The sequence below is a fragment of the Anolis sagrei genome, chromosome 11 (genome assembly GCF_037176765.1).
Source record: "Anolis sagrei isolate rAnoSag1 chromosome 11, rAnoSag1.mat, whole genome shotgun sequence".
Taxonomy (NCBI): Eukaryota; Metazoa; Chordata; class Lepidosauria; order Squamata; family Dactyloidae; genus Anolis; species Anolis sagrei.
The window spans coordinates 30,926,677-30,954,004 of record NC_090031.1 but is presented as its reverse complement, the minus strand read 5'-3'; the positions used below and the strand labels follow the sequence as shown (position 1 = coordinate 30,954,004).

At 39.6% G+C, this 27,328-nt stretch overlaps 1 protein-coding gene and 1 long non-coding RNA gene across 3 annotated transcripts in view; one reads left to right on the top strand and one right to left on the bottom strand.

Moving 5' to 3' along the window:
* Positions 1-4,147, bottom strand: part of TBX4 (T-box transcription factor 4) — a 99,345-nt gene extending 95,198 nt beyond the window's left edge. Inside the window, exon 1 of one of the 2 annotated variants that reach the window (XM_060756798.2) lies at positions 4,118-4,147. Coding sequence is in view for 1 of the 2 variants with exons in the window: in XM_060756796.2 (XP_060612779.2) it covers positions 4,118-4,126 (9 nt within the window). In the remaining variant the exon portion in view is untranslated. The remainder of the gene's footprint in view (positions 1-4,117) is intronic. The other variant, XM_060756796.2, reaches the window with a different exon arrangement.
* Positions 4,148-4,361: 214 nt separating this feature from the next.
* LOC132763376 (uncharacterized) lies at positions 4,362-16,160 on the top strand. The gene is made up of 2 exons (XR_009630252.2): positions 4,362-4,566; positions 15,864-16,160. It is a non-coding gene; the product is annotated as an uncharacterized lncRNA (long non-coding RNA).
* The last annotated feature ends 11,168 nt before the right edge of the window (positions 16,161-27,328 follow it).

The window sequence follows — 27,328 nt, the reverse complement described above, 5'->3', positions numbered from 1 at the left end:
TCTATACGTACACATACATATTATATATTTATCTATAGATCCATATATATAGAGAGAGAGAGAGAATCTATGTGTTTATCTACGTTTTTCCGCACTATACGTCCCATGTATGTATAAATAAAAATAACAGTATACAGAATATGTATCTAACTATACATACATATACTATAGAAAGAAAGCATAATATATTATACTATTATATACGTATATAATAGTATAATGTATATATGTATATACAGTATAATGTATATATGTATGTATATATACACATACGTATATAATAGTATAATGTATATATGCATATATAGTATAATGTATATATGTATGTATATATACACATACGTATGTAATAGTATAATATGTATTATACTACATATAGTATATGTATATTTATGTATAGATAGATGCATGTTCTGTAGGCTTGTTATTTTTATTTCTACATACATGGGAGGTATAGTGTGTAGATGGCTCGGTAAATAGGTAAAAAATATATGTAGTATTGTATAGGTATATGTGTATATACATTAACTTAATATACGTCCCATGCATGTTTTAGGTATACAAAAACATTGTTTATATTACCTTAATGTACGGAATATATAGATCAAATTGATATATGATATGTATTCCATACATTAACGTAATACACATACGTTTTTATATACCTAAAAAAACCAGGAGTTTTTTTAACCCGACTTCTTGATTCGAATTCGAAACTACCGCACAGGACAGAGATCAATAATTGGGGGAAAGTATTGCGCTTCAATTGAGTCCCAATGTTGTGCTATTCGAGGCATTGAAGAGTCGGTGGGCCTCCTGGATGGCATAGGTTCTGAATCAGAAGCTAGAGCTGATGTGGTCTACCCAATGCAGTTTTCTGAGCCAGCACCCCAAATCACCAAACCGAATCTCAAGTGGACCAAACACTGATTCGTAACCTTTTCGGTACTAATGTTGGAGAGTGGTCCCTAGTCCAAAAAAGGTTGGGAACCACTGCTATACAACAACAATAATATGGATTTTAGGAAGAATCCGGGTTCAAGAGGAGAAAAAATGGTTGAAATCAATACACTTCTTTGGGGGGAAACTTGGAGAGGCGGAGAAACGAAATCAGGGAAACAGTATTGCAAACTAAAGCAAAAAAGACTATTAGTATTAATTATTATTATTATTATTATTATTATTTACTAAGATATAATATATATATATTATAATAACTATTAATAATTATTATTACTAATATATTATATATTATTATAATAACATAACAATATTATAATAACAACTATTATTATTAGTAGTAGTAATATATTATATATTATATATTATTATAATAACAACTGTATTGTCGAAGGCTTTCATGGCTGGAATCACTGGGTTGTTGTAGGTTTTTCGGGCTCTATGGCGATGTCCCAGAAGCATTCTCTCCTGACGTTTCGCCTCCATCTATGGCAAGCCTCCTCACAACCTCTGATGCAGGCGAAAGGTCAGGAGAGAGAGATATAATAATATATAATAACAATATATAACAATATATTTCGCCTGCATCAGAGGTTGTGAGGAGGCTTGCCATAGATGCAGGCGAAACATCAGGAGAGATGTTGTAGGTTGTTGTAGGTTTTTCGGGCTATATGGCCATGTTCCAGAAGCATTCTCTCCTGATCTTTCGCCTGCATCTATGGCAAGCCTCCTCACAACTTCTGATGCAGGCGAAATATATTGTTATATATTGTTATTATATATTATTATATATCTCTCTCCTGACCTTTCGCCTGCATCAGAGGTTGTGAGGAGGCTTGCCATAGATGCAGGCGAAAGGTCAGGAGAGAATGCTTCTACAACATGGCCATATAGCCCGAAAAACCTACAACAACCCATAATAACAACTATTATCAATTATTATTATTACTAATATATTATAATATAATATATAATTGTAATAACAACTATTACTACTAATAATAATCACTAATATATTATATATTATAATAATAATAACAATAATAATAATAATAATAATAATGAGTTGGGGAGAATAATCCAAGAGGTTTGGAGTCAAAGTTAAGATATTAGTTTTGCATATAAGAGGAGGACAAAGGGAAGGAAGGGAAAGGTTTGGAAGAGCAAACTTAATAATAATAATAATAATAATAATAATAATAATAATAATAATAATAGCCAAAGAGCAAGGTGTCCTAAACAGAAAAGGGTCGCTTTGGTGGGGAAAGGGAAAGAAGGACATGCATGACAAATCGCCTCTAAGTCTTTAGCGAAATCATGAGTTGTAGGAAAGGAAAACGCGCGTTTTATGTGCCACACTATCCAAGTATGGTATATATTGGGTTGCTGTGAGTTTTCCGGACTGTATGGCTGTATTATAGCCTGGAAAACTCGCAGCAAGCCAGTGATTTCGGCCATGAAAGCCTTCGACGTGGTATGTGTGTGTATATATATATGTATGTATGTGTGAGTGTGTATATATAGATATATATATATAGAGAGAGAAACAGTTTGAGCCTTCCCTCCTTCTCAAGCCAGGCGGAGAGATCCCCCATTCCCACCCCAGTCCTTTCAATTAATACAAAAAATGTATCATGCAGAGGGTGTGTCAAAAAGTTTTGCCTCTTGCGTCCTAAACACCGTTCGGTATGAATCTAGAAGAGCAGAAGTTGCTCCAGATCCCAGCCTGAACGGTCCTCTAACCAAAACTATCCTTCAGCAGAGTCACCATCCTTTTGGACATATGGGGGGGGGGGGGGTGTCAAAAAGTAATGCCTCCATCGCTCTGGCTTTTCTCTCTTTCACAGCTCCTGGACTACCTAGGCATGAGACGATAGAGGGAATCTTACTCTACTGAGAAGAGTCTTTCTCTATATCTATCTATCTATCTATCTATCTATCTATCTTCCTTCCTACCTTCCTACCTACCTACCTACCTACCTACCTACCTAGCTTCCTATATATCGATTTTCCTATCTTCCTATCTATCTACTTACCTATCTATCTAGCTTCCTATATATCTATCTTCTATCTATCTACCTATCTATCTACTTATCTTCCTATGTACCTACCTACCTACTGTCTATCTGTTCCTATCTATCAATTTGTCTTCCTATTTCCCTATCTATCTTCCTATCTACCTATCTACTATCTACCTATCTACTATCTATCTATCTATCTATCTATCTATCTATCTATCTTCCTATCTTATCTATCTTCCTATCTTATCTATTTACTTACCTATCTATTATCCTATATATCTAGTTCCTATATATCTATCTTCCTATCCGTCTATCTATCTTATCTTATCTTCCTAGCTTCCTGTCTATCTATCTATCTATCTATCTATCTATCTATCTATCTATCTATCTATCTATCTATCTATCTATCTTCCTATCTACCTATCTATCTACTTATCTTCCTACTTACCTATCTCCCTATCTATCTATCTCTATCTATCCATCCATCCACCTATCTATTCATCTGTCTGTCTGTCTGTCTGTCTATCTATCTATCTATCTTCCTATCTATCTATCTATCTATCTATCTATCTTCCTATCTATTTTCCTATCGATCTTCCTATCTACACATCTATCAACTATCTAACTATCCATCTATCTATCTTCCTATCTTATCTATCTACTTACCTACCTAGCTTCCTATATATCTACCTTCCTATCTAGCTATCTGCCTGTCTATCTATCTACCTATCTAATCTTCCTATCTTTATATCTTCCTATCTATCTGTCTGTCTATGTTCCTATCTACCTATCTATCTACTTATCTTTCTACTTACCTCTCTATCTACCTATCCATCTACTACTATCTAACTATCCATCCACCTAGCTATCCACCTAGCTATCCATCCATCCATCCATCCATCCATCCATCCATCCATCCATCCATCCATCCATCCATCCATCCATCTATCTACCCACATACAAGACTTTATTCAGCTTCACCGCATCAAAACCCCCTCCGAAAGGGAAGGTCACCCTCGCCTCGAATCTGACACGAAATCCGATTTAAGAAAAGGGACATGGCCACACATCCGGGAAAACGCGCAGCAGCCCCGTCTCTTCCTTCTCCCCACTCCCTCCTTCCCTCCCTCACTCACCTGAGTCATCAAGTCAGCCTTCTCTGGGGTCCACCACCTGAGTTTAGCTCCAAAGTCAGCTGCGATGTCTTACAAATATAAAAACAAAAAAATTCCCCTCCTGGTTTGCAATGGGGTAAAAGTGGCTCTCTCTCTCCCCCCCCCCCTCTTTTTTCCCCAAAAAGGAAACCCCTCAAACTCACTCCCCTGCGTCACGTGACGCAGAAATTGGGAACAGAAACAACACCCAAATGTGAAAAAAAGGGGGAGTCAACTGGGGTCAGTTTGCTAATGAACCCTTTTTTCCCCCTCCCCAGACTTTACAATCTATTGATGAATATAAATCCGAAGCTGTTTGGGGTCTGGGCCCTGGAAGAGAAGGAACGGGGGAGAGAGAAAAGGAGGAGAGTGGAAGGAAAGAATGAAAAAAGGAGGAGAGTGGAAGGAAGGCCAGAGCATCCCTGGGAAAGGTATTTCGGGAGGTTGTTGGCCTGTGGCTTCTAGAATGAGGGACAGGAAGGGGAGCCAAACACGGGTCTTGAACGTGGGAATGCCCCTCTTTTTCCAAAGAGAAGGTCCTTCTCACCCAGGGATGGGGCCAGTCTGGGAATCCCCTCGGGGAGAAAGGGCGGAATACAAATAAAGCATTGTTGTTGTTGTTGTTAGTATTATTATTATTGCAACCTTGGGTTTGCTGTTTTTTTTTGGGGGGGGGGGGTTGAGTCTCTCAGTCCAGGTTGGCCTACTTTCACAAACAAAGGTCAGAAAAAGCGTTGAAGAATCAATCTGTGAATATAGATCTTGCCCAGGAAGGCAGTCAATGCTGGAGAACGGAAGGGGGAATTTGAGATTATATTGTGTGTGTGTGTGTTATATTATATTGCATTATATTATCTCTATATATATTTATATATGTAACAAATTTTATAATTTATTATGTATATAATATAATAATATATAATGCTATTATATATTAATATAATATATATTATAATATAATTAATATATTATCATATCATATATTGTAATAATATATTTTATTATAAAGTATTATGTATATATATTTATATATGTATTGTAGAAGCCGGAATCACTGGGTTGTTGTGTGTTTTCTGGGCTATATGGCCAAGTTCCAGAAGCATTATCTCCTGACTTTTCGCCTTCATCTATATCAGGCATCCTCAGAAGTTGTGAGGTTTCTGCCCTGAAAACAGACAACAACCTATTTATATATGCATTATATTATATAATACAATATGTGTTGTGTATATAATATAATTATAATATAATATATAAAATATGATTATTATATTGAATTATTATATATTATAACACTATGTTATTATATTATATATTGTGATATTATATTATATTATGTATTTTATATATATTTATATAAGCATTATATTATAGAATACAATATATATTATGTATATAATTTATTTATTTAATACACTTGTACCCCGCCCTTCTCACCCCCATATACAATAATATATTGTATCATATATTTATATGATATTGTATCATATAAATATATGATACAATATATTATTGTATCATGTTTATATAATACAATATATTATTGTATCATGTTTATATGATACAATAATTATATATTATAACATATACTATAATTATTATATATTATTATATAATGCAATTTATTATATAATACAATATATTAATCATGTAATATATTATATAATACAATATATTAAGCATGTAATATAACAATCATAATATAATATAATATATAGTCTTCATGTTTGGGAACTTTGTTATTTTTCAAAATCCCTTTATGTGGCAGAGTTTTGATGAAGGAGAGGAAATTATAGATCACTGCTCTGTTTGCTGGTTTTAACCCTCATTTTGGGGGGATAGGGAAGTTATTTTTATTGTAAACACCTTTAATTGTAAACACCTTAAATGTAGCGCATATGCTACATTTGCGCTCCTGATTTTGCCCATGCAATCATCCCCAAAGAGCCCCTTTTGGAGGGCAAAGAAGACCCCAAAGCTCCTGGTCGAAGACAGAGGAAATCCATATGGATTTGATTCTCATGCGCCCAATCCAATCTGGTCAAAATGCAAGCCATCCTGGATTTTAATGGAACACTTTTGTTCTATCTATCTATCCTTGTTGTTGTTGTTATTGTTGTTGTTGTTGTTGTTATATTTCTAGCCTGCCTTTCTCCCTCCCCCACTCAACTTCCCACAATTTAGAACAAAACAAGTACAAAAACCAACATGAAAAAGTTGAAACACCATGAGAATTACATCTAAAACTCATTGAGGCAACAAAGGGGGGGGGGCAGCTTTTTCAAAACCCTTGCAAACACAAAGCATTCCCACATTATTGGTATTTTCTTGACCAGGGTTGTTCCTCCGAGGCTGAGAGAGTGTGACAGAGCCATAACACATCCAGTGGGTTTTCAGAGCCCTGACTCCAAGCAGGGCAACCTTTCCCTACATTCTCTAGCTTTCCCCCATCTTTTCCGCTTCTATTTTCATTTGCGGGCACTGGCTTTCTTTGCTCCATGTTTTCCTCCATCTGTTTCTTTCCTGGGTGAAAAAACTTGGGCAAAAATCGAGCAGGGAGCCCAATAAAATGGAGGGGATTGTGTTAAAGTGCAAACAGATCTCTCAAAAGGAGGCTGGGCTGAGTTTGGTACAGCCAACATAAAGGTAGGATTGGGACCTGGCCTTACATTAAACTGTTTTGGGAACAGATGCCTGTTGTAGCCCTTCTGGCCTGAGCCTGTCGATATAACTCAGAAGTTTCCTTAACCTTGGCTTATGTGTGCCATCAAGTTGCCAGTCTTATTATTATAATTATATTCACAATAATTATACCCCATGGTCCATATCCTTCCTCTGATATGCATTACCTTGGATTCACTGGCGATCTCCCATCCAAGTAGGCTGGTCCTACTTAGCTTCCAAGAGAAGCCAGGATGAAATTGGATTATATTCCCAAACATACCAGGGTGGGTCAAAAAGTTTTGCCTCCTGTGTCATAAAAACATTACGGATGGACCTATAACAGCAGAAGTTGCTCCAGATCCTAGCCTGAACTGTCTTCTACTGTACCGTATTCCTAAATACCAGGGTGAGTCAAAAAGTTTTGCCTCCTGTATCATAAAACATTACAAATGTATATATTTATTTACTTACTATATTTGTATACCGCTCTTCACAGCCCTGGGGCAACTCAGAGCAGTCAACAATAGCAAATTTCAATGCTCAAAAACATCATAAAATAGTTTAAAAAATTAAAAACAGTAGCATAATAAACAGTCAGTATAAATCAATAAAACTTATAATAAGCAGAAGTTGCTCCAGATAATAGCCTGAACTGTCCACTATCCAAAGCTACCATATTCCTAAATACCAGGGTGGGTCAAAAAGTCTTGCCTCCTGTGTCATAAAAATATTATGAACTAGCCATCCCCTGCCACACGTTGCTGTGGCCCAATCTGTGTATATGTGTTTTCTGTGTGTTTATATGCATATATGTGTATATATGTGTATATATTTGTGTATATGTGTATATATCTGGTTTTGCGCATGTGTTGTAATGTATTTTTTATTTTGTGTATGTGTGTGTATATATTTGTGTTTTATGTTTATGTGTGTTTGCGTATACATGTGTGGTTTTGAGCATGTGGTGTAATATAATTTTTGGCTTTTTAAGTGTCTTCTGCTGTGTTTTTCAGTGTTTTTATGAGTGATGATCACTCGTTGGCCTGATAAGTGTATTGCATCAAATCATCCAGTGATTACATTTTTATTTATTTTATTTATTACATTACATTTTTATTTATATAGATGAACCTATAACAGCAGAAGTTGCTCCAGATCAGAGACTGAACTGTCCTTTACACAAAACTACCATTCAACATAGTCACCATCAGTTTGGACACATTTGCACCGTCATTTAACACAGGCATCCAAACAATTTGGGAAAAATTCAGGGTTTTTCTTTACGACTCATGATTTTAAAGGTGTCTGGACATCATTCAAGTCATTGAATCTGAAACCATGTAAGGTGTCTTTCAGAGGTCCAAACAGGTCAAAGTCAGAAGGGACCAAATCAGAAATATTATTCAAGCAATTATGGATCTAGGTTCTTGTGGGTTTTTTCGGGCTATATGGCCATGTTCTAGAGGCATTTCTCCTGACGTTTCGCCTGCATCTATGGCAAGCATCCTCAGAGGTAGTGAGGTGAATCTCCTTCTTTGGCTAGATCTCCTTCTTTGGCTAGAAATTCAATGACGACTCTTTCTTTGAGCTTCAGATTCATGTTTCTAATCAGTCAATGTGAACAAGAAAAGACTCTTATCAGTCGAGTAAGGTTCCCTCTATCATATCATGCAGAGACAGTCCAGTAGTAGGGAAAGAAAGAAAAGTTAGAGCGTTGGAGGCATTACTTTTTGACCCACCAGCATAAATGGGAATGGGACTTCCAGGGTTAAATCCAAAAAGGTTTATTCCGAACCAAGTCCCAAGGGCATGACTTTCAGGTAATTCAGACCTAGGCATATTTAGTTTCTTATGTAAAGACCTATAAAGCCCCCTTTTAAGGGCAGCAGCCTTAGACCTTGCAAACTTGATTTTATTTTACTCCCAGAATGGCACAAAACCAAGAGAGTTCAATCTCCAGGACTCCTAGGCCTAAAACTCACCATCATTCTTTATTGTGTGCTGTTCTTTATTCCTATTCAGACAACAGTTTTGTTGCTCGGGACTTTGGAAACAAAATTAGGACGAGGAGGGAGGGGGGAGTCATAAGGAGGTTTCCTAAAAATTGTGAAACATGACCCCTTCTTCCTCCGTGACAGCCTCCCAAAGATATACAGCCATTCATCTTGGAGCAATTAACATCGCTTATCATTAAGGGAGCATTACCAGGCCTTTGAACTTGGTCTGCCCGACACCGGGTTTTGAAAGTTATACATTTCAAGCTTTACACAATAAATTTCCCTGGGAGAAAGAGCGAGGTGCGTGCATGTCTGTGTATGTCAAAAGCAGAACAGGTTATGAATGTGATTCCCACCATCTGATCAAGGCCTCCCTCAATGTTGTTACTACGCTTAAATACTCACGAATACTATATAGTGGTTTGAGCACTGAACTATGGGTATTAAGAGTACAAATCCCTGCCTGGCTATGGAAACCTGTTGGGTGACCTTGGGCAAGTCACGCTCTCTCAGCCTCAGACGATGGCAAATCTTGCCGCGAAAATCCAATTATATACACTTGACTCGAAGGCACACAAACAACAACAACAAGGGTAAGTGAGTACAACAATAAGCAAAGACTCAGCTAAGTGACATTTTCAGGTTAGGATTTTTTGTTTTGGAAAGGCATGACCTTTTTAGAGATCATAACCTTTTGGGAAACCAGAAATATATATAAATAAAAATGTAATATTCGTTTGTGGGATTAACATAACTCAAAAACCACTGAACGAATTGACACAAAATTTGGACACAATACACCTAACAGTCCAATGAATGTCCATCACCCCTAAAAACACACACACACAAAACCCCAGCGGAGCAGACTTAAAAACCCCAAAAATACACCATATATACATATACACATACACTTTTTTTTTATCGTGTCAGGAGTGACTTGAGAAACTGCAAGTCGCTTCTGGTGTGAGAGAATTGGCTGTCTGCAAGGACGTTGCCCAGGGGACGCCTAGATGATTTTATGTCCTTGTGGGAGGCTTCTCTCATGTTCCCACATGAGGAGCTGGAGCTGATAGAGGGAGCTCATCCGCCTCTCCCTGGATTCGAACCTGCAACCTGTCGGTCTTCAGTTCTGCCGGCACAGGGGTTTAACTCACTGCACCACCGGGGGCTCCTACACATACACTCATATACATATACACATGCACACCTTCATATATATATATATATATATATATATATATATGAACAAACACACACAGATATGCACATATACACACATACATATGCACACACACACACACACACATACACATGAACACACAAATATGCATATATACAAACATATACATATGCATGCACACATACATATATATACACACACACAAATATACATATAGACAAACACACACCTATACACAATATGCATGTACACATACAAACACACAAATACACAAATATAAACACACATATATACACACATACATACACACACGCGCACGCACACACACACACACATATATATATATGTGTATGTGTATGTGTGTGTGTGTGTGTGTGCAAACACACATATAAACACATATACACAGACTGGGCCACAGCAATGTGTGGTAGGGGGCTAGTAATATAATAATACTAAACTTTATTTATACCCTGCCAGCATCTCCCCAAAGGGGACTCGGGGCGGCTAACATAGGCCAAGCCCACAAATAATACAGCAAAGTTAGACACAAATAACAGAAAAATTACATCACAACAAAATACATGAAGTAAAAAAATAAAATAAACAGTGCAAAAAACATAATAAAAATCAAACAACATAACCTTTTGGAAACGTGACCCTTTTGGAAATTAACTGGCATTCACACAATTTGGAATAATCATAACCCTTTTGTAAAGTATGATCTTCCTGAGAAGAGTCACATACTCGAGTGACTGAATCTTCTCCTTAGTGGTAAATCCCCACTAGTATTCATGCAAGGCAAAATAGGTTTCTCAGTTGTTAGACTGATATACCTAGTTCTCTCTCTGAACCGTTAGGAACAAAGATATATCAATGCACAAAATATAGTGCAGATCTTCAAAAGTGTTATTTCAGTTGCCCAAAAACATCTACTCTCCCATAAAACATATTGCTTTTAAATCATGCTCTCAAGAGACCAAAAATAGGTAGCCTTTGTTAAAAGTAACGTAGTTGACTTTTACAAACTTCATGTATTCAGCATACAGGGAAGTTTCTTACGGGTTGAGAGTTTAAACAGTAAGTTCTCGAAAGCATTCTATTTTTGGTCTCTTCTTTGCACTCCCTTCAGTCTAGTTCACTACTCAACCCAGACTGACTACTTACTGCAGCATACTGACACTACTGACATCTAAACTGTACTTTACTACTTTTGATGCAAACTGACTCCTAAAAATGGAGCCTCAGTCTGAATAGGCCCAGATTTGGTCACATGGTCTGCATTCCCCCCACAACCTCAAAGAACATAGAGTTAAGGGAAAGCTGCATATCAAAATATACATTCAACATAGGAAGCAATCTGAATTATAGACATAACAAATAACTAGTATAGGAAGCTTGTAGAAGGTTGCAGTTTCCAGCTAGATTTCATCCCTGTATTGCCTGTTTAAAGATGCACGAAGAAAGAAGGAAGAAAGAGAAACTTAAAAAAAAACCTTTTGACCCACCCTCGTATATGGTCCAAGAGCAAATCAGGCATGAATTCACTAGACAACTTGACTCAAAGCATTTGAGGATAGAAAACAACACAACATCACAATTAAAAGCTCATCACAGCCAGATCCAAGAAGCCTGTTCTCCAAAGGAGAACAAACAGGAAGCTATCTGGGCCTTCTCAGTGGTAGCTCCTGAACTGTGAAAATCCCTCCTTAAGGATTTTCACAGTCCAGGAGCTACCACTGAGAAGACCCTCTTCTTTGTACCCACCAAATATCAATAGAAATGGAATTGGACGAAGAGAAGTGCCTTCCCATATTATCCAAGTGCTTAGGAAAGGTTATTAAGATCTTCTGGAGGGGTCCTTCTCTCGGTCCCACCGCAATCGCACCTTGTGGGGATGAGAGACAAGGCCTTCTCAGTGGTGGCCCCTCGACTGTGGAACTCTCTCCTGATGGAGATTAGATTTGCCCCTTCCCTCCTGACCTTCAGAAAGCTAGTGAAATCCTGTCTCTGGGACGAAGCATTCCCAGAATAATTGGTTGAGTCCAGCAATAACTGAATAGTTATTGACCACATTTGCGGACTGAGCTGAACTTGATTCTGTCTTGGCGATTTAGCTTTTATGTATTTATTTTGTCTGTATTTTAACTTATTATGATTTTATGATGTTTTAGATGTATTTGTGCATTGAATTTCTGCTGTTAGCCAGTGTGAGTCCCTCCACAGAGGTAGAGAAGATCGGGATATAAAAGTTTATATATATATATGTATATATACACACACACATATATAAAGGTAAAGGTTTTCCCCTGACATTCAGTCATGTCAGACTCTGGGGGTTGGTGCTCATTTCCATTTCTAAGCTGAAGAGCTGGTGTTGTCCGTAGACACCTCCAAGATCATGTGGCCGGCATGACTGCATGGAGCGCCGTTACCTTCCTGACGAAGGGGTATCAAGAATAGGGCTCCACAGTCACCTACATACCGCACTTGGAGGACAATCTTACTCGGACAACGAGGGATCATCTAAGTAAGGAAATATCTATTGATCTACTCACATTTACATGTTTTTGAACTGATAGGTTGGCAGAAGCTGGGGCTAACAGCAGGAGCTCACACCACTCCCCGGATTCGAACCTGCAACTTTTTGGTAAGCAAATTCAGCAGCTCAGCGGTTTAATCCATTGCAACACCAGATGCACTCTTCCAAATATATATATAGTCTTCCCGATATCCTGATAGGGATTTATAGATCATAATCAACTTTATATATTGGGCATGAGCAAACTTTGGCCCTCTGTCCAGATGTTCTGGACTTCAACTCCCACAATTCCTAACACCCCCAGGTCCTTTCCCAAGGGGGAAAAGGAAGGGATCTGAGGTTGTTAGGAATTGTGGGAGTTGAAGTTGGAAACACCTGGAGGGAGGGCCAAAATTTGCAGTGGATTAAACCGCTGAGCTGCTGAACTTGCTTACCGAACGGTTGCAGGTTCGAATCCCCGGAGCAGTGTGAGCTCCTGCTGTTAGCCCCAGCTTCTGCCAACCTAAAAGTTCAAAAACATGCAAATGCCTGTTATAGACTGTTCTTTCTCTCCCTTCCCAGGCAATATGCCCACACACTTTGGATTTACTTCTTATACAATGTACATTGTCCTCTGAGAAAAAATACTGGATTTTTTGGGGGGAAAATAGGCTCAAAACCCTTTCTTCTCTTCCCTTTTATGTTCTTTTTTTTCTTGAGACATGAAACCATGCCGGCTATATAAACAGACAGGGTGAGTGTTTGTACCAAAAACTGTCAGGACACACTGCTTTGAACTTCTCTTTCCTGGTTCCTTGGGAAAGATTGAAGAGGAAAGAGAAACGAGGGAAAGAAATTTTATATGTATACATAGATCTGATCAGAAAAAAGAGAGCAAGCACTACATGATAATGTTTAAAAAAATTACAACTGTCAACATGGTCCACTTGGACCAGACTTAAGACATTTTCCCCTATCCATCTTGTGTTCAAATAGCCAGAGCTGCAAAAGTGTAGAAACCAGCATCAAAGATTTTTAACTGCTTTGGAGAATGACAAGCAAAGAGGAGAATGTCAGTGAAGCTGAAATGATAGCCTTCCACCTCATTCCAGAAATACTAATCTCATATTTTATCTATTTGTTTACCCTTCTGAATATAAACATTATTTTAAAATTCCCATGAAAATCCCTACAGATTGTTATTTACAAGACTCACAATACTTTGATAGTGCTCTTATTTAATGGCTGCTGAGGCTGGAGCTCAAAAAGGCCTTTAATCATAGAATCATAGAGTCCAACCCCATTCGGCCAAGAAGCAGGAAAATCACATTCAAAGCACACGACAGATGGCCATCCAGCCTCTGTTTAAAAGCCTCCAAAGAAGGAGCCTCCACAACACTCTGGGGCAGAGAGTTCCACTGCTGAACAGCTCTCACAGTCAGCTGTTCAGCAGTGGAACTCTCTGCCCTGGAGAGTGGTGGAGGCAATAACAACAACACCAGCAGGATCCATTTATACCTGTAAGGGTCCCATCCCTGCAGAGGTAGGGCAATAATAATAATGATAGGTTGTTTAAAAGCCTCCAAAGAAGGAGCTTCCACCACACTCTGGGGCAGAGAGTTCCACTGCTGAACAGCTCTTACAGTTAGGAAGTTTTTCCTAATGTTTAGGTGGAAGATGATGTGAAAGAGAGAGGGAGGCAGAAGACAGTTCCATCTTGTCTCCTGTGCTTTACTAATAATATAATATAATGTATATACACATAATATTTATAATATTATAATGTAATACAATATAATACTACTAATAATACAATATTATAATTATATATTTTATATTACATGTAATATTACTAATACTATTACAATATAATGGTGTAGTACAATATAATAATATATAATACTGATATTACTTACTTACTTAGGCGATCCCTTGTAGTCCAAGGATGATAGTCCTCCAAGTGTAGGGTCCTGGCGGTGGGTCCGTAGGTGACTGTAGAGCCCTATTCTTGATTTGCATCTTCTCCCACAGTGAGGGCATCAGTTTCCAGGTGGAAGGTGGTCCCAGTTGCGGTTGGCTTGACGCGCCTTCCTCTTGGCACATTTCTCTCTTTCACCCTCCATTCATGCCTCTTCAAATTCTGCAGCACTGCTGGTCACAGCTGACCTCCAACTGGAGTGCTCAAGAGCCAGGGCTTCCCAATTCGCAGTGTCTATGCCACAGTTTTTAAGGTTGGGTTTGAGCCAACCTTTGAGCCCAATACTGATATTATACTATGCTAATAATTTCATATATTGTATGTATATATATCTTGTAAGCCGCTCTGAGTCCTCTTCAGGGTGAGAAGGGCGGCATATAAATATCGGAAATAAATATATAATACGTCAAAATCCAGAATTGTCCACCTGGCAACTGAGATAGTGATGCCATTGCTTTCTGAAGGTTTGGCATATACAAACTCTGTTTCATGAACCAAATTATTTAAAATGTTGTGCATCAAATGACCTTTGGGCTACGTTAGTTACATATGAAACTGAAATGAATTTCATGTTTAGGCCTGGGTCCCCAGGCAAGGGAATAAAGACGCAAGTGGGGGAAATGTATATATGGGTGGGTCAAAAAGTAATGCCTCCATCGCTCTAATTTTTCTTTCTTTCACAGCCGCTGGACTATCCATGCATGATATGATAGAGGGAACCTTACTCTAGTGATAGAGTATTTTCTTTTTTCTGATTGACTGATTAGAACCATGAATCTGAAGCTCAAAGAAAGAGTCGTGATTGAATTTCTGGCCAAAGGAGGTTGTGCACCTCAGGAAATCCATCACCACTTGAGAAATGTTGATGATTTAGCCCTTTTGACTTTAACCTGTTTGGACATCAGAAAGGCAACCTAGGTGGTTTCAGATTCAATGACTTCAATGACGTTCAAACAGCTTGAAAATCATGGGTCACAAAGCAAAACCCTGAATTTTTCTCAAATGGTTTGGATGCCTGGGTTCAACGATGGTGCAAATGTGTACACATTGATGGTGACTATGTTGAATGGTAGTTTTGAGTAGAGGACAGTTCAGGCTATGATCTGGAGTAAATTCTGCTGTTATAGGTTCATTCAGACCATTTTTAGGACACAGGAGGCAAAACTTTTTGACCCACCCTCGTACAAACTTTGTTCCATGCACCACATTATTAAAAATGCTGTGCATCTAATGACCTTCAGGCTATGTAAGCTACATACAAAACTGAAATGATTTTCATGTATAGGCTTAGGTCCCCGGGGGGGGGGGGGGAAGAAAGAGAGACGCAGGTGGAGAAAGTGTAGAGCTCTGCCAACTTTGATATCTCAGGAGACCCTTCTGTATGTTTTCAGATGTCTACATTTCTCAAAGGCTGGAAAGCCCACCTCCCCCGGTGTCATCACTCATCCGATAAACTCTGAGACCTGTTACGTTAGTGGTGAAATTTCTGCAACCAATCTTTGTCATCAAGGAGCGAAGGAGATCAGAAGGGGGGAAAAGGAGGCTGACAGAGGCAAAAAAGGAAGAGCAACCCCGTCAGGATCAGTCAGCACTGTCACACACTTGGATTGGCCTTCATACACTGATTTAATTGTATCTGTGAACTGCCATGCACCAATAATGAGGCTTTAATACATGTGCTGCGGGTCTCTTGCTTGTTTGTGTTGTAACAAACGACTGGGGTGATCCAGTTGGATTGCATTTCAAATTCAAGTCCCCAAGTTACAAACACCCTAAAATATATGATAGACGCAATATAGGCTACGACAGCCCATGGATGGAGAACCAGTACAAGATGGGTTTGGTAATTTGGTGGTCTTATCTCTCGGAATATGTAATCAATGATTATATTAATCAAAGTATATGAGTAGTCGTACAAAACAAGACTGGTATAGGAAATGGTCTGTTTTTTATTGTAACTATGTTTTATTAAATGGCGTCCCTGGTGGCATAATGGGTTAAACTGCTGAGCTGCTCAACTTGCTGACTGAAAGATCACCGGTTCAAATTTGGGGAGCAGGATGAGCTCCTGCTGTTAGCCCCAGCTTCTGCTAACCTAGCAGTTTGAAAACATGCAAATTTGAGGATATTAATAGGTACCACTCTGACAGGAAGGTAACGACACTCCATGCAGTCATGCTGGCCACATGACCTAAGTGTCTATGGACAATGCCAGCTCTTTGGTTTAGAAATGGAGATTAGCACCAAACCCCAGAGCTGGACACAACTAGACTCAATGTCAGGGGAAAACCTTTATCTATGTTTTATTAGTGTAGTCATGTTTTATTTAAATATGTTGGAGTCCCCAGTGGCGCAGTGGGTCAAACCCCTGTGATGGCAGGACTGAAAACCGATAGGTCACAGGTTCGAATCCGAGGAGAGGCAAATGAGCTCCCTCTATCAGCTCCAGCTCCTCATGCGGGGACATGAGAGAAGCTTCCCAAGGATGATAAAAACATCAAATCATCCAGGCGTCCCCTGGGCAACGTCCTTGCAGACGACCAATTCTCTCACACCACAAGTGACTTGCAATTTCTCAAGTTGCTCCTGACACAACAAAAAAAAAATTAAATATGTTTATTTTTATTTTTAATTCCAATTTATTTTTAGATATCTGCTTATTGATGTTTTTTGTATTACATTGATTTGTGTGTATTTGCTTTACCATGACACTGAATATTTGCCTTTTTGTATATAAACCGCCCTGTTTCAAGCTCTGCTGAGTCATTGCCCTGAAATGAATGCTATTAAAACATCTTCCAGTTAATGAAATGACAAGGGTCAAGCACAGATTCAAACCCAGGTTTCCCAGGCTCCATACTCAAACCATAACCCATTGACAGAACTAGAAGTTGCTAAAAACTCACCTTCTCAAAACCACACCAAGTGGAACTGACCTTCTATGATTCAGTGAGTTTTGACTCACTGACTCAAATATTCAAGCATTCAAACTGTATATTTTTAAGAACTCAGACTTTAACTGGATGAGCAGGTTAATTGGCTGCGCCTTTCCTGCAAGCTGACATGTTTTACATTTCAGACCCTTTCCACCAAATGTATGAAGAAAAATTTCGAGAAGACCCTATGAGGAAAAACAACAACACGACAACACCAAACCAAACAATGTTGTCATCCACCCCTGTCTGTGATTTCGCTCCTTGCAATGGGCTCCTATAGCCAAGTTGCAATTATAGCCTGGTTTCATACCATAGAAGGAAGGGTTTCCAAACTTCACCATATCCATCCATTGAGGTCATATTTCTTCGCTCTCTTTCCCTTCCCTGCTATTTTCGCTAGGGATGAGCATAGATCTCCTTCTGTTCGGCACCCCCGTCTTTACATTTAGATGAAAGCAAGTGAAAGAGGAGGGGGACAAAAACCTTGGCAAAAACAACAGAGAGATAAACTGAATAAAATACACAGTGTCCTTTCTCTCCTGCCAAATTCAGGGCTTGAATTATGAGGCTTGGGGCTTGGAATATGATAGAGTGGCCTTTTGGAAAAGCCACAAACCTCACCACTGAGGCCACCAGATTTCGTCCAATTAAGCTTTTTTGGATGCATGGATAATATATATATATATATATATATATATATATATAGAGAGAGAGAGAGAGAGAGAGAGAGATAACACTATGGATGGACGGACGGACGGACAGACAGACAGATAGATAGCACTATGGATGGATGGATGGATGGATGGATGGATGGATGGATGGATGGACAGACTGATGTACTGATGGATAGATAGATACTGTAGATAGATAGATACTGTAGATAGATAGATAGATAGATAGATAGATAGATAGATAGATAGATAGATAGATAGATAGATAGATGATAGACAGACAGACAGACAGACAGATAGATAGCACTATGGATGGATGGATGGATGGATGGATGGATGGATGGATGGATGGATGGATAGATAGATGAATAAATAGACTGATGCATGCATGGATGGATGGATGGATGGACAGACTGATGCACTGATGCACTGATGGATGGATAGATACTGTAGATAGATAGATAGACAGACAGACAGACAGACAGACAGAGATAACACGATGGATGGATGGATGGATGGATGGATGGCACTATGGATGGATGGATGGATGGATGGATAGATAGATAGATAGATAGATAGATAGATAGATAGATAGATAGACAGACAGATGATTGATAGATGGACAGATGTACAGTATAGATTGATAAATGGATAAATAGGTAGGTAGGTGAATAGACTGATGCATGCATGGATGGATCGATAGATAGACAGACAGACAGATAGGCTGATGCATGGAATAATGTTTGGAATAATCATGACCTTTTGGAAAAACATGACCTTCCTGAATACAACATCTCTCTCTCTCTCTCTCTCTCTCTCTCTCTCTCTCTCTCTCTCTCTATGTTTAGATAGATAGATAGATATTCAGGAAGGTCATGATTATTCCAGACAGTGTGAATAATAATTAATCTCCAAAAAGGGTCACACTTACAGATTCTGGTTTTCTCAAATTGTTATGAATATCAATTTTCCAAAAGTGCCACCACAGAAAAGGCTATGTCATTTGTGTATCTTTCACCAACGTTAGCACAGTAAGCCTTCCATTTTCACAGAGGTTAGTGGTTCATAAACTCTGTAAAAGTGAGAAAACTGTAAAGTCGCGTTCTCTCTGCCTCAGTAAATGGCCATGGCAAACCTCTTCTGCACAAACCTTGCCAGGAAGAGCCTCGAATAAGTACACTTTAGGGTCACCATGGGTGACCTTGAAACAACGTAAAAGCACACAACAACAACAATGGCAACACAAGGAAATTTCCCATTTCTTTTGGGGAACAAACCAAAAAGCAAGGAGGCTGTGACCCTGATTTATCAAAAGGACAGACTTTATGGGCCTTCCGAAGAAACCCAGGCAGGGGTTTTGTCCACATTTGCAGGCCAAATTCTGCAACGCATTAGCAGCCCCTCTTTCATTGCAGGTCCCCAAAGGGCACCAAAATGGAGGGCCTGCTTCCCAGAAGAGTCACAGTGGGTCTCCCTGTTGCCAAGACCTAAATTCTGCTTCCTTCCTCTCTGGCTTAAGGTGGGTCAGGAGGTCAGCATTGGCGCCCCAGGTTCCCCCTCACCATCCTTGCTCCCACCGAGAAAAAGCAGAAAGGCAGGGTTTTACAGATTTACTAGTTTCTGAATCAAGGAAATCCAGAAAGTGGCCTTTGAGGGAGGTGGCGGGAGGGAGCGACGGGCTGTGCAATTAAAAACCAGGGCAGCCTCCTCAAAAGCCAAATCCACCATTCAAAAATGTGTAAGGGCAATGACATTAGCCGGACATCAACACTGAACATCTTAGAGAATGAGGAAGCCACAAGAAGGTTAAGTACTTGTTGATCACCTGAAACACAGAGTTCTTAATAATAGTAATAATAATAATATTGTTAACGCTTGACAGATGCATCCTGACTGTGACAAGACTTTGACCTGAAGGATGTTAGGATTACATCTATATAAATAAATATGTAATGTTTGTTTGTGGGATTAACATAACTCAAAAACCACTGGGCAAATTGACACCAAATCTGGACACAATACATCTATCAGGCCAACGAGTGACCACCACTCATAACAAAAATACACCATATATATATATATATATATATATATGTGTGTGTGTGTGTGTGTGTGAGTGTGTGTGTGTGTGTGAGTGTGTGTGTGTGTGTGTGCGCGCATATGTATATGTATATATGTGTGTGTATGAAGATGTATGTGTGTGTATATTTGTGTGTCATGTGTATATGTATATGTGTGTATATACATATACACATACACACACACACATATACACCCAAGCACACACAAATATACACACACATACATCTACATACACACACATATATACATATATATGTGCACACACAAATATACACATGTACACATACAGGCACACATACATAAACATATACACACAAATATGCATATAGACAAGCACACACATATAAACAATATACATATACACACACACACACATATATATACACCTGTATATATACACACACACACACACATATACATGCACAAACCACATATATACACAGATACACAAATATATATACACATATAAACACATATATACACACACAAAACACATATATACAGACGGCCACAGCAACGAATGGCAGGGGATGGGTAGTTGTACATAAAAACACCACAGAAGTCTGTTGTGAACACCCAAACGTCATTCAACTGGCAACAACAGATTGACTGATCAACTAACCTGGTAATGGCAGAATCTATGTATATTTGCATAAGTCATCTGTTGACTTATATGACCTCATGGATTTTAGAGGGATTTCTTCAGCCAAAAGTGCACAAAGGTGGTTTTGCCCATTCCTTTGTCTGAAATACAGCCTATAGTACCTGGGTTTGCTGGCAGTTTCCTGTCCAAGTTCTAACCGGGGCTGACCCTGCTTAGCTTAGAAAAGCCTTTGGGATCTGGTGCCTTATACATTCTTTTTATACAAGGGTAGTCAGGTCTCATTAACACAGAGGGTTACACAAATGGGTGAAAGTACAAGTCTGTATTATACCTTCTTTTAACTCAGTATTTCTCAACCTGGGGGTCGGGACCCTTGAGGTGGTCACGAGGGGGGTTTCAGAGGGGTCTCCAAAGACCATCAAAAAACACATACTTCTGATGGTCTTCAGCCTTCTCTGCCACAGGGCTTCCTGTCTCTCCGCCTGTCCTTCTCTTCCTTTTTGGAAACAGATGGCAAATCCTCCCACCAAAAGCCCTCCTTCTGTTTTCTGAATGTAGGTGAACTACAACTCCCAAACTCAAGGTCAATGCCCACTAAACTTTTCCAGTATTTTCTGTTGGTCATGGGAGTTCTGTGTGCCAAATTTGGTTCAATTCCATCATTGGTGGAGTTCAGAATGCTCTTTGATTGTAGGTGAACCATAAATCTCAGCAACTACAACTCCCAAATGACAAAATGAATCCCCACACCCCACCAGTATTCAAATTTGGATATATCAGGTATTTGTGCCAAATTTGGACTGAAAATACATCCTGCATATCAGATATTTACATTACGATTCCTAACAGTAGCAAAATTACAGTTATGAAGTAGCAATGAAAATAATGTCATGGTTGGGGGTCACCCCAACCTGAGGAACTGTATTAAGGGGTCGGGGCATTAGGAAGGTTGAGAAACACTGTTTTAACTGCTTCCTTTGACAAGTTCTCACCTGGCCCTAAAAGGCACAATGTGTTATATCTGGTCGCTCGGGAAGAATTATATAATTTCCCCAAACACAGCAAGCATTTTAATGAACATAGGCATCACAGTCATATTGTTTTTATTTCTAGTGGCTTTTCCTGCTTTATCTTTTCTCGTTCTCTCAGTGTACAGATAGACACAGTTACACACCACAAAAATGCACTGCATTGACCACTTTAACAGACAAAATGTGCACAGATGAGAAAACAGGAAGAAAATGTATCTGAGTTGTTTTGCATTGTTTACATTGTTTCAGTTGTAAGAGAAGTACAAATGTGTCAAATTATAACAATAATAATAGCAGTGGAAACAACCAACACTACAACAATAATACTAAGCCAGTGGTTCTCAACCTTCCTAATGCCATAACCCCTTAGTACAGTCCTTCATGTTGTGGTGACCCCCAACTATAACACTGATTTTGTTGATACTTCATAACAGTCATTTTCCTACTGTTATAATGTACATAATGTAAATATCAGATATGCAAGATGTATTTTCATTCACTGGACCAAACTGGGCACCAAACATGTAAATGCTAGTGGGGTTAGGGGAGGCCTGATTTTGTAATTTGGGAGTTGTAGTTGCTGGGATTTATAGTTCACCTATAATCAAAGAGCATTCTGAACTCCACCAGTGATGAATTTGAACCTAATTTTCCACACAGAACTCCCATGACCAACAGAAAACACTGGAAGGGTTTGGTGGGCATTGACCTTGAGTTTGGGAGTTGTAGTTCACCTATATCCAGAGAGCATTGTGGACTCACACAATGGTGGATCTGGACCAAACTTGGCACAAATACTCAATATGTGCAAATGTGAACACTGGTGGAGTCTGGGGAAAATAGACCTTGACTTTTGGGAGTTGTAGTTGCTGGGATTTATAGTTCACTACAATCAAAGAACATTCTGAACTCCACCAATGAGAGAATGGGTTCAAACTTCCTGCATGGAATCCCCTTGACCATCAGAAAATACTGTGTTTTCAGATGGTCTTTGGTGACCCCTCTGACACCCCTTCGTGACCCCCTCAGGGGTCCCGACCCCCAGGTTGAGGAACACTGCACTAAGCATTATGTTTGTGTTTGGTTGGAAAGAAGCTATGTTCCATGAGAGGAAATCAAGGGATACAGTGTACCTCCCTATCATTTTAAGACCAAACAAACTCAAGATTTTTCAAGAGTTTCTGATACCAGTCTTGGCAATAATACTCCAATCATAATACTTTATTTATAACCAACCCTATCTCCCCAGAGTGACTCAGGGTGGTTTCCAGCAAAATAAACACAATGGCAAACATTCAGAGCCAAAACAACAAGAACAAATCAAACCAATGGTTTAAAAAAACCAAGACTCCACAAAAATTATAAAATAACACCTTAAATAAACAGACAGGATACATCACAAACATTTATAATATGACAAGCTCTTAAAACTCTTCAAAAATTACACTAAAACATTGAAGCCAAGGCGGTCTACAGCTTCTGACGAGCGAAGATAGTTCCACCTTGTCTCCTGAGCTATGCTAATAATATAATATAATGTAATATAATTTATTGTATATACATATAATATTTATAATATTATAATGTAATACAATATAATACTACTAATAATTATAATGGATCCCCCAGTGGTACAGTGGGTTAAAGCGCTGAGCTGCTGAGCTTGTTGACCGAAAGGTCGCAGGTTCAATCTGGGGAGTGGCGTGAGCTTCTACTGTCAGCCCTAGCTTCTGCCAACCTAGCAGTTCGAAAACATGCAAATGGGAGTAGATCAATAGGTACCGCATCGGTGGGAAGGTAACGGCGCTCCATGCAGTCATGCCGGCCACATGGTCTTGGAGGTGTCCATGGACAACGCTGGCTCTATGGCTTAGAAATGGAGATGAGCACCACACCTCAGAGTTGGACACAACTGGACGTAATGTCAGGGGGAAACCTTTACCTTTACTACTACTAATAATATGATATTATAAATATATATATATTTATATTACATGTAATATTACTAATAATATTACTATATAATGGTATAGTAGAATATAGTAATATATAATACTAATATTGTACTATGCTAATAATATAATATATTGTATGTATATATATCTTGTAAGCCACTCTGAGTCCCCTTCGGGGTGAGCAGGGCGGCATATAAATGCCGTAAATAATAAATAAATAAATAAATAAATAAATAAATAAGATAGGTGTCCAACAAGCAGATGAGGGTATGTATAAAGATGTATTAAACTTCCTCCTAGGGTACATAGGTGGGTTTTTAGAAGCTTTTTAAAGGAGAGGAGAGAGGGTACTGTTTTCAGTTCTTCAGGGAGAGAGTTTTTTAAGGAGGCAAAATATATACCCGCATATTCCAGCATATAAGCCAACTGGGCGTATAAGACAACCCGCAACTTTTCCGGTTAAAATATAGAGTTTGGGATATACTCACTGTATAAGACTACCCCTCTTCCAACGCACACCAAATAAAAATTTTAAAAGCATCAGATTTGATTTCAATATGGTAATTTTCCTATTACTGTCCCTCCTTCTCTGCCTCTCAGATCTCGCACATGCGCACCTGCAGTCTTCAGGAGTGAGATCTGAGAGGCAGAGGAGGAGGTACAGTAATATGATACAAGGGCGGGCCAGACAAGTAAAGGAGTTGTGTTTTTCTGGGCCCAGAGCCACTCTATCTCTTTTTTCCATACCCCGGGTGCCCCAGACGCCTGCAGCTTGCTCCACCCTCACCATCAGGACCGCATTAAGTCCATGAATCCTGATGAATGGATTTTCTTCTACCATACTTGTACAGCGTGGCCCTTAATGCTTTCTTATGGTTGCTGCATACGGCAGGGACGCGGCCACTGCCATTTTTGAGCTCCCCCACCATATGCAGCAACCACAGATTCTCCACTCCGGATTGGAAGTTTCAGCACCCGCTCTATAAGACGACTCTCGGCATATAAGACTACTCCTGCATATAAGACAACTCCCATGCATAAGGCTACTCCAGCGTATAAGACGATTCCTGTGCAAAAGACTACTCCCGTGTATAAGACAATCCCTGACTTTTGAGAAGATTTTCTTGGGTAAAAAAGTAGTCTTATACACCAGAATATACGGTAGTACCTCAAACATACGGTTTCTGCAACACTATTGCTTTTCATCTACGCAGGTGGGTCAGAAAGTAATGCCTCCATCGCTCTAACTTTTATTTCTTTCACAGCTTCTGGACTATCTATGCATGATAGGATAGAGGGAGCCTTACTCTATTAATAGAGTCTTTTCTTGTTCAGATTGATTGATTAGAACCATGAATCTGAAGCTCAAAGAAAGAGTCATCATTGAATTTCTGGCCAAAGAGGGTTGTGCACCCCAGGAAATCCAGAATCACTTGATTTGGCCCCTTCTTGCTTTGACCTGTTTGGGCCTCTGAAAGACAACCTACATGGTTTCAGATTCAACCACTTGAATGACATTCAAACAGCTTTAAAACCATGGGTTACGAAGCAAAACCCTGAATTTTTCCAAAATGGTTTTGATGCCCCAGTTAAACGATGGTACCTTGGGAAGTCTGACTTGGCCACGGTAGTCCATGCTCTGGTTACATCCCGTATAGACTACTGCAACGCTCTCTACGTGGGGTCGCCTTTGAAGACTGCTCGGAAGCTTCAAATGGTCCAACGCTCGACCGCCAGGATGCTAACAGGAGCGGCACTCCTCTGTTGTGCCAGCTCCACTGGCTGCCAATTTGCTACCGGGCACAATTCAAAGTGCTGGCTTTAGCCTATAAAGCCCTAAACGGTTCTGGTCCAACTTACCTGTCCGAAAGCATCTCCTCCTATGAACCAGATAGGACATTAAGATCATCTGGGGAGGCCCTGCTCTCGGTCCCGTCGGCATCACAAGCACGCCTGGCGGGGACAAGAGACAGCGCCTTCTCAGTGGTGGCCCCTCGGCTGTGGAACGTCCTTCCTACAGATATCAGATCGGCCCCTTCCTTATTGGCATTTCGGAGGAAAGTGAAGACCTGGTTGTTCGAACAGGCATTCGATTAGGCAGTGTAATTGATTACAGGAACACGGAATAACGGATGATGAGATTGGATTCTGATTTATTGACGAGACGCGAATGATTTGTCATATTGATGTTTAATTGTTGTTATGCTATTGTTTTTAAATGTTCTAATGGTTTTGTAATGTGTACATTGAAATTGCTGCTGTTAACCGCTTTGAGTCGCCTAAGGGCTGAGAAAAGCGGTATATAAATGAAGTAAATAAATAAATAAATAAATAAATGGGGCCAATGTGTCCAAATTGATGGCGACTATGTTTAAGGGTAGTTTTGTGTAGAGGACCATTCAGGTTATGATCCGTAGCAACTTTTGCTGTTATAGGTTCATTCATACCGTGTTTATGACACAGGAGGCAAAACTTTTTGACCCATTTGGATACATCAGGAACACATCTTTTGAGAAGCCAATAGCTCTTAAGTGTCAATTCAGGACCACATTCCAGTGACACATTGTACCTTGGAAAATCCATTTCTTCCCTAGCTTTTTCCAGATGAAAACTAATCCGAGTCTCCTTATGGATAGAAAAAGCAGGGTATAAACAAAAACTCTTTCACCTTAGGAGATGCGGCTCTCTACACCGCTGAGGCTACAACATGGCAGACAAACCCAGCAATTCCATCAAGTCCCCAAATCAGGAAACGGAGAAGCATCTTCCTTTAATTACCAAAGCTAAGGGAGGGAAATGAAAAAAAAAAATGGGAGGGAAATGTTCTGGCAGCAGAAGGCGGAGGAGAGTTTTGTTTCCTCTCTCACACCTCTCTGCTCTTTTCCAGGTGAGAGAAGAATCTGTGAGAAATACGTCCCGGGCCTAACTTGGAAGGCGGCCAGGTTTACCAACACCGCAGGGGTCTGTGCTGGCGCCCAAAGATGCCTCTTTTCCTATCTCCGTCAGCCAAAGGGGCAACCTTCGAATGACATACTGCTTTCCAGCAGAGAACCCCATAAAGTCTATAATGGGAAAACCACAAATGGGGATGGGGTTTGGAAAGAAACTACTTACTATTTTAACAAGCAGGCCTCAACCGCTTCACCCTGTGCATCCCCTTACTCTCAATCTAAATCTCTGAGGGAAAGCAAATGCAACTTCCAGGACAGAAAAGCTGTTTTACAGGCTGGTGTTCCTTGTTTTCTGTCTCTCTGACAGACACATGAAGACAAGGGGGGGGGGGGGGGAAATCAGGAAGTAATCGTCTTTCAATAAAATACATCTAGTGGTTTGAGAGTTGGACTATACCTGGAGTGGTTGGAGAGTTGGGCCTCTGAAGACTAGACTTTGAATTCCTGCTCAGCCATAGAAACCAAGGGGCAATCTTGGCCATGGTCCATTCTCTCGGCTCCAGAAAGCCCTGAAATAGAATTGTCACAAGTCAGAAATGACCTGAAATCACACAACAACCTGTTGTTGGGGGAAAGAACTCTTGTCTGCTGGCGATGCTATGGGTATCAGGGAAATGTAGTTTTAG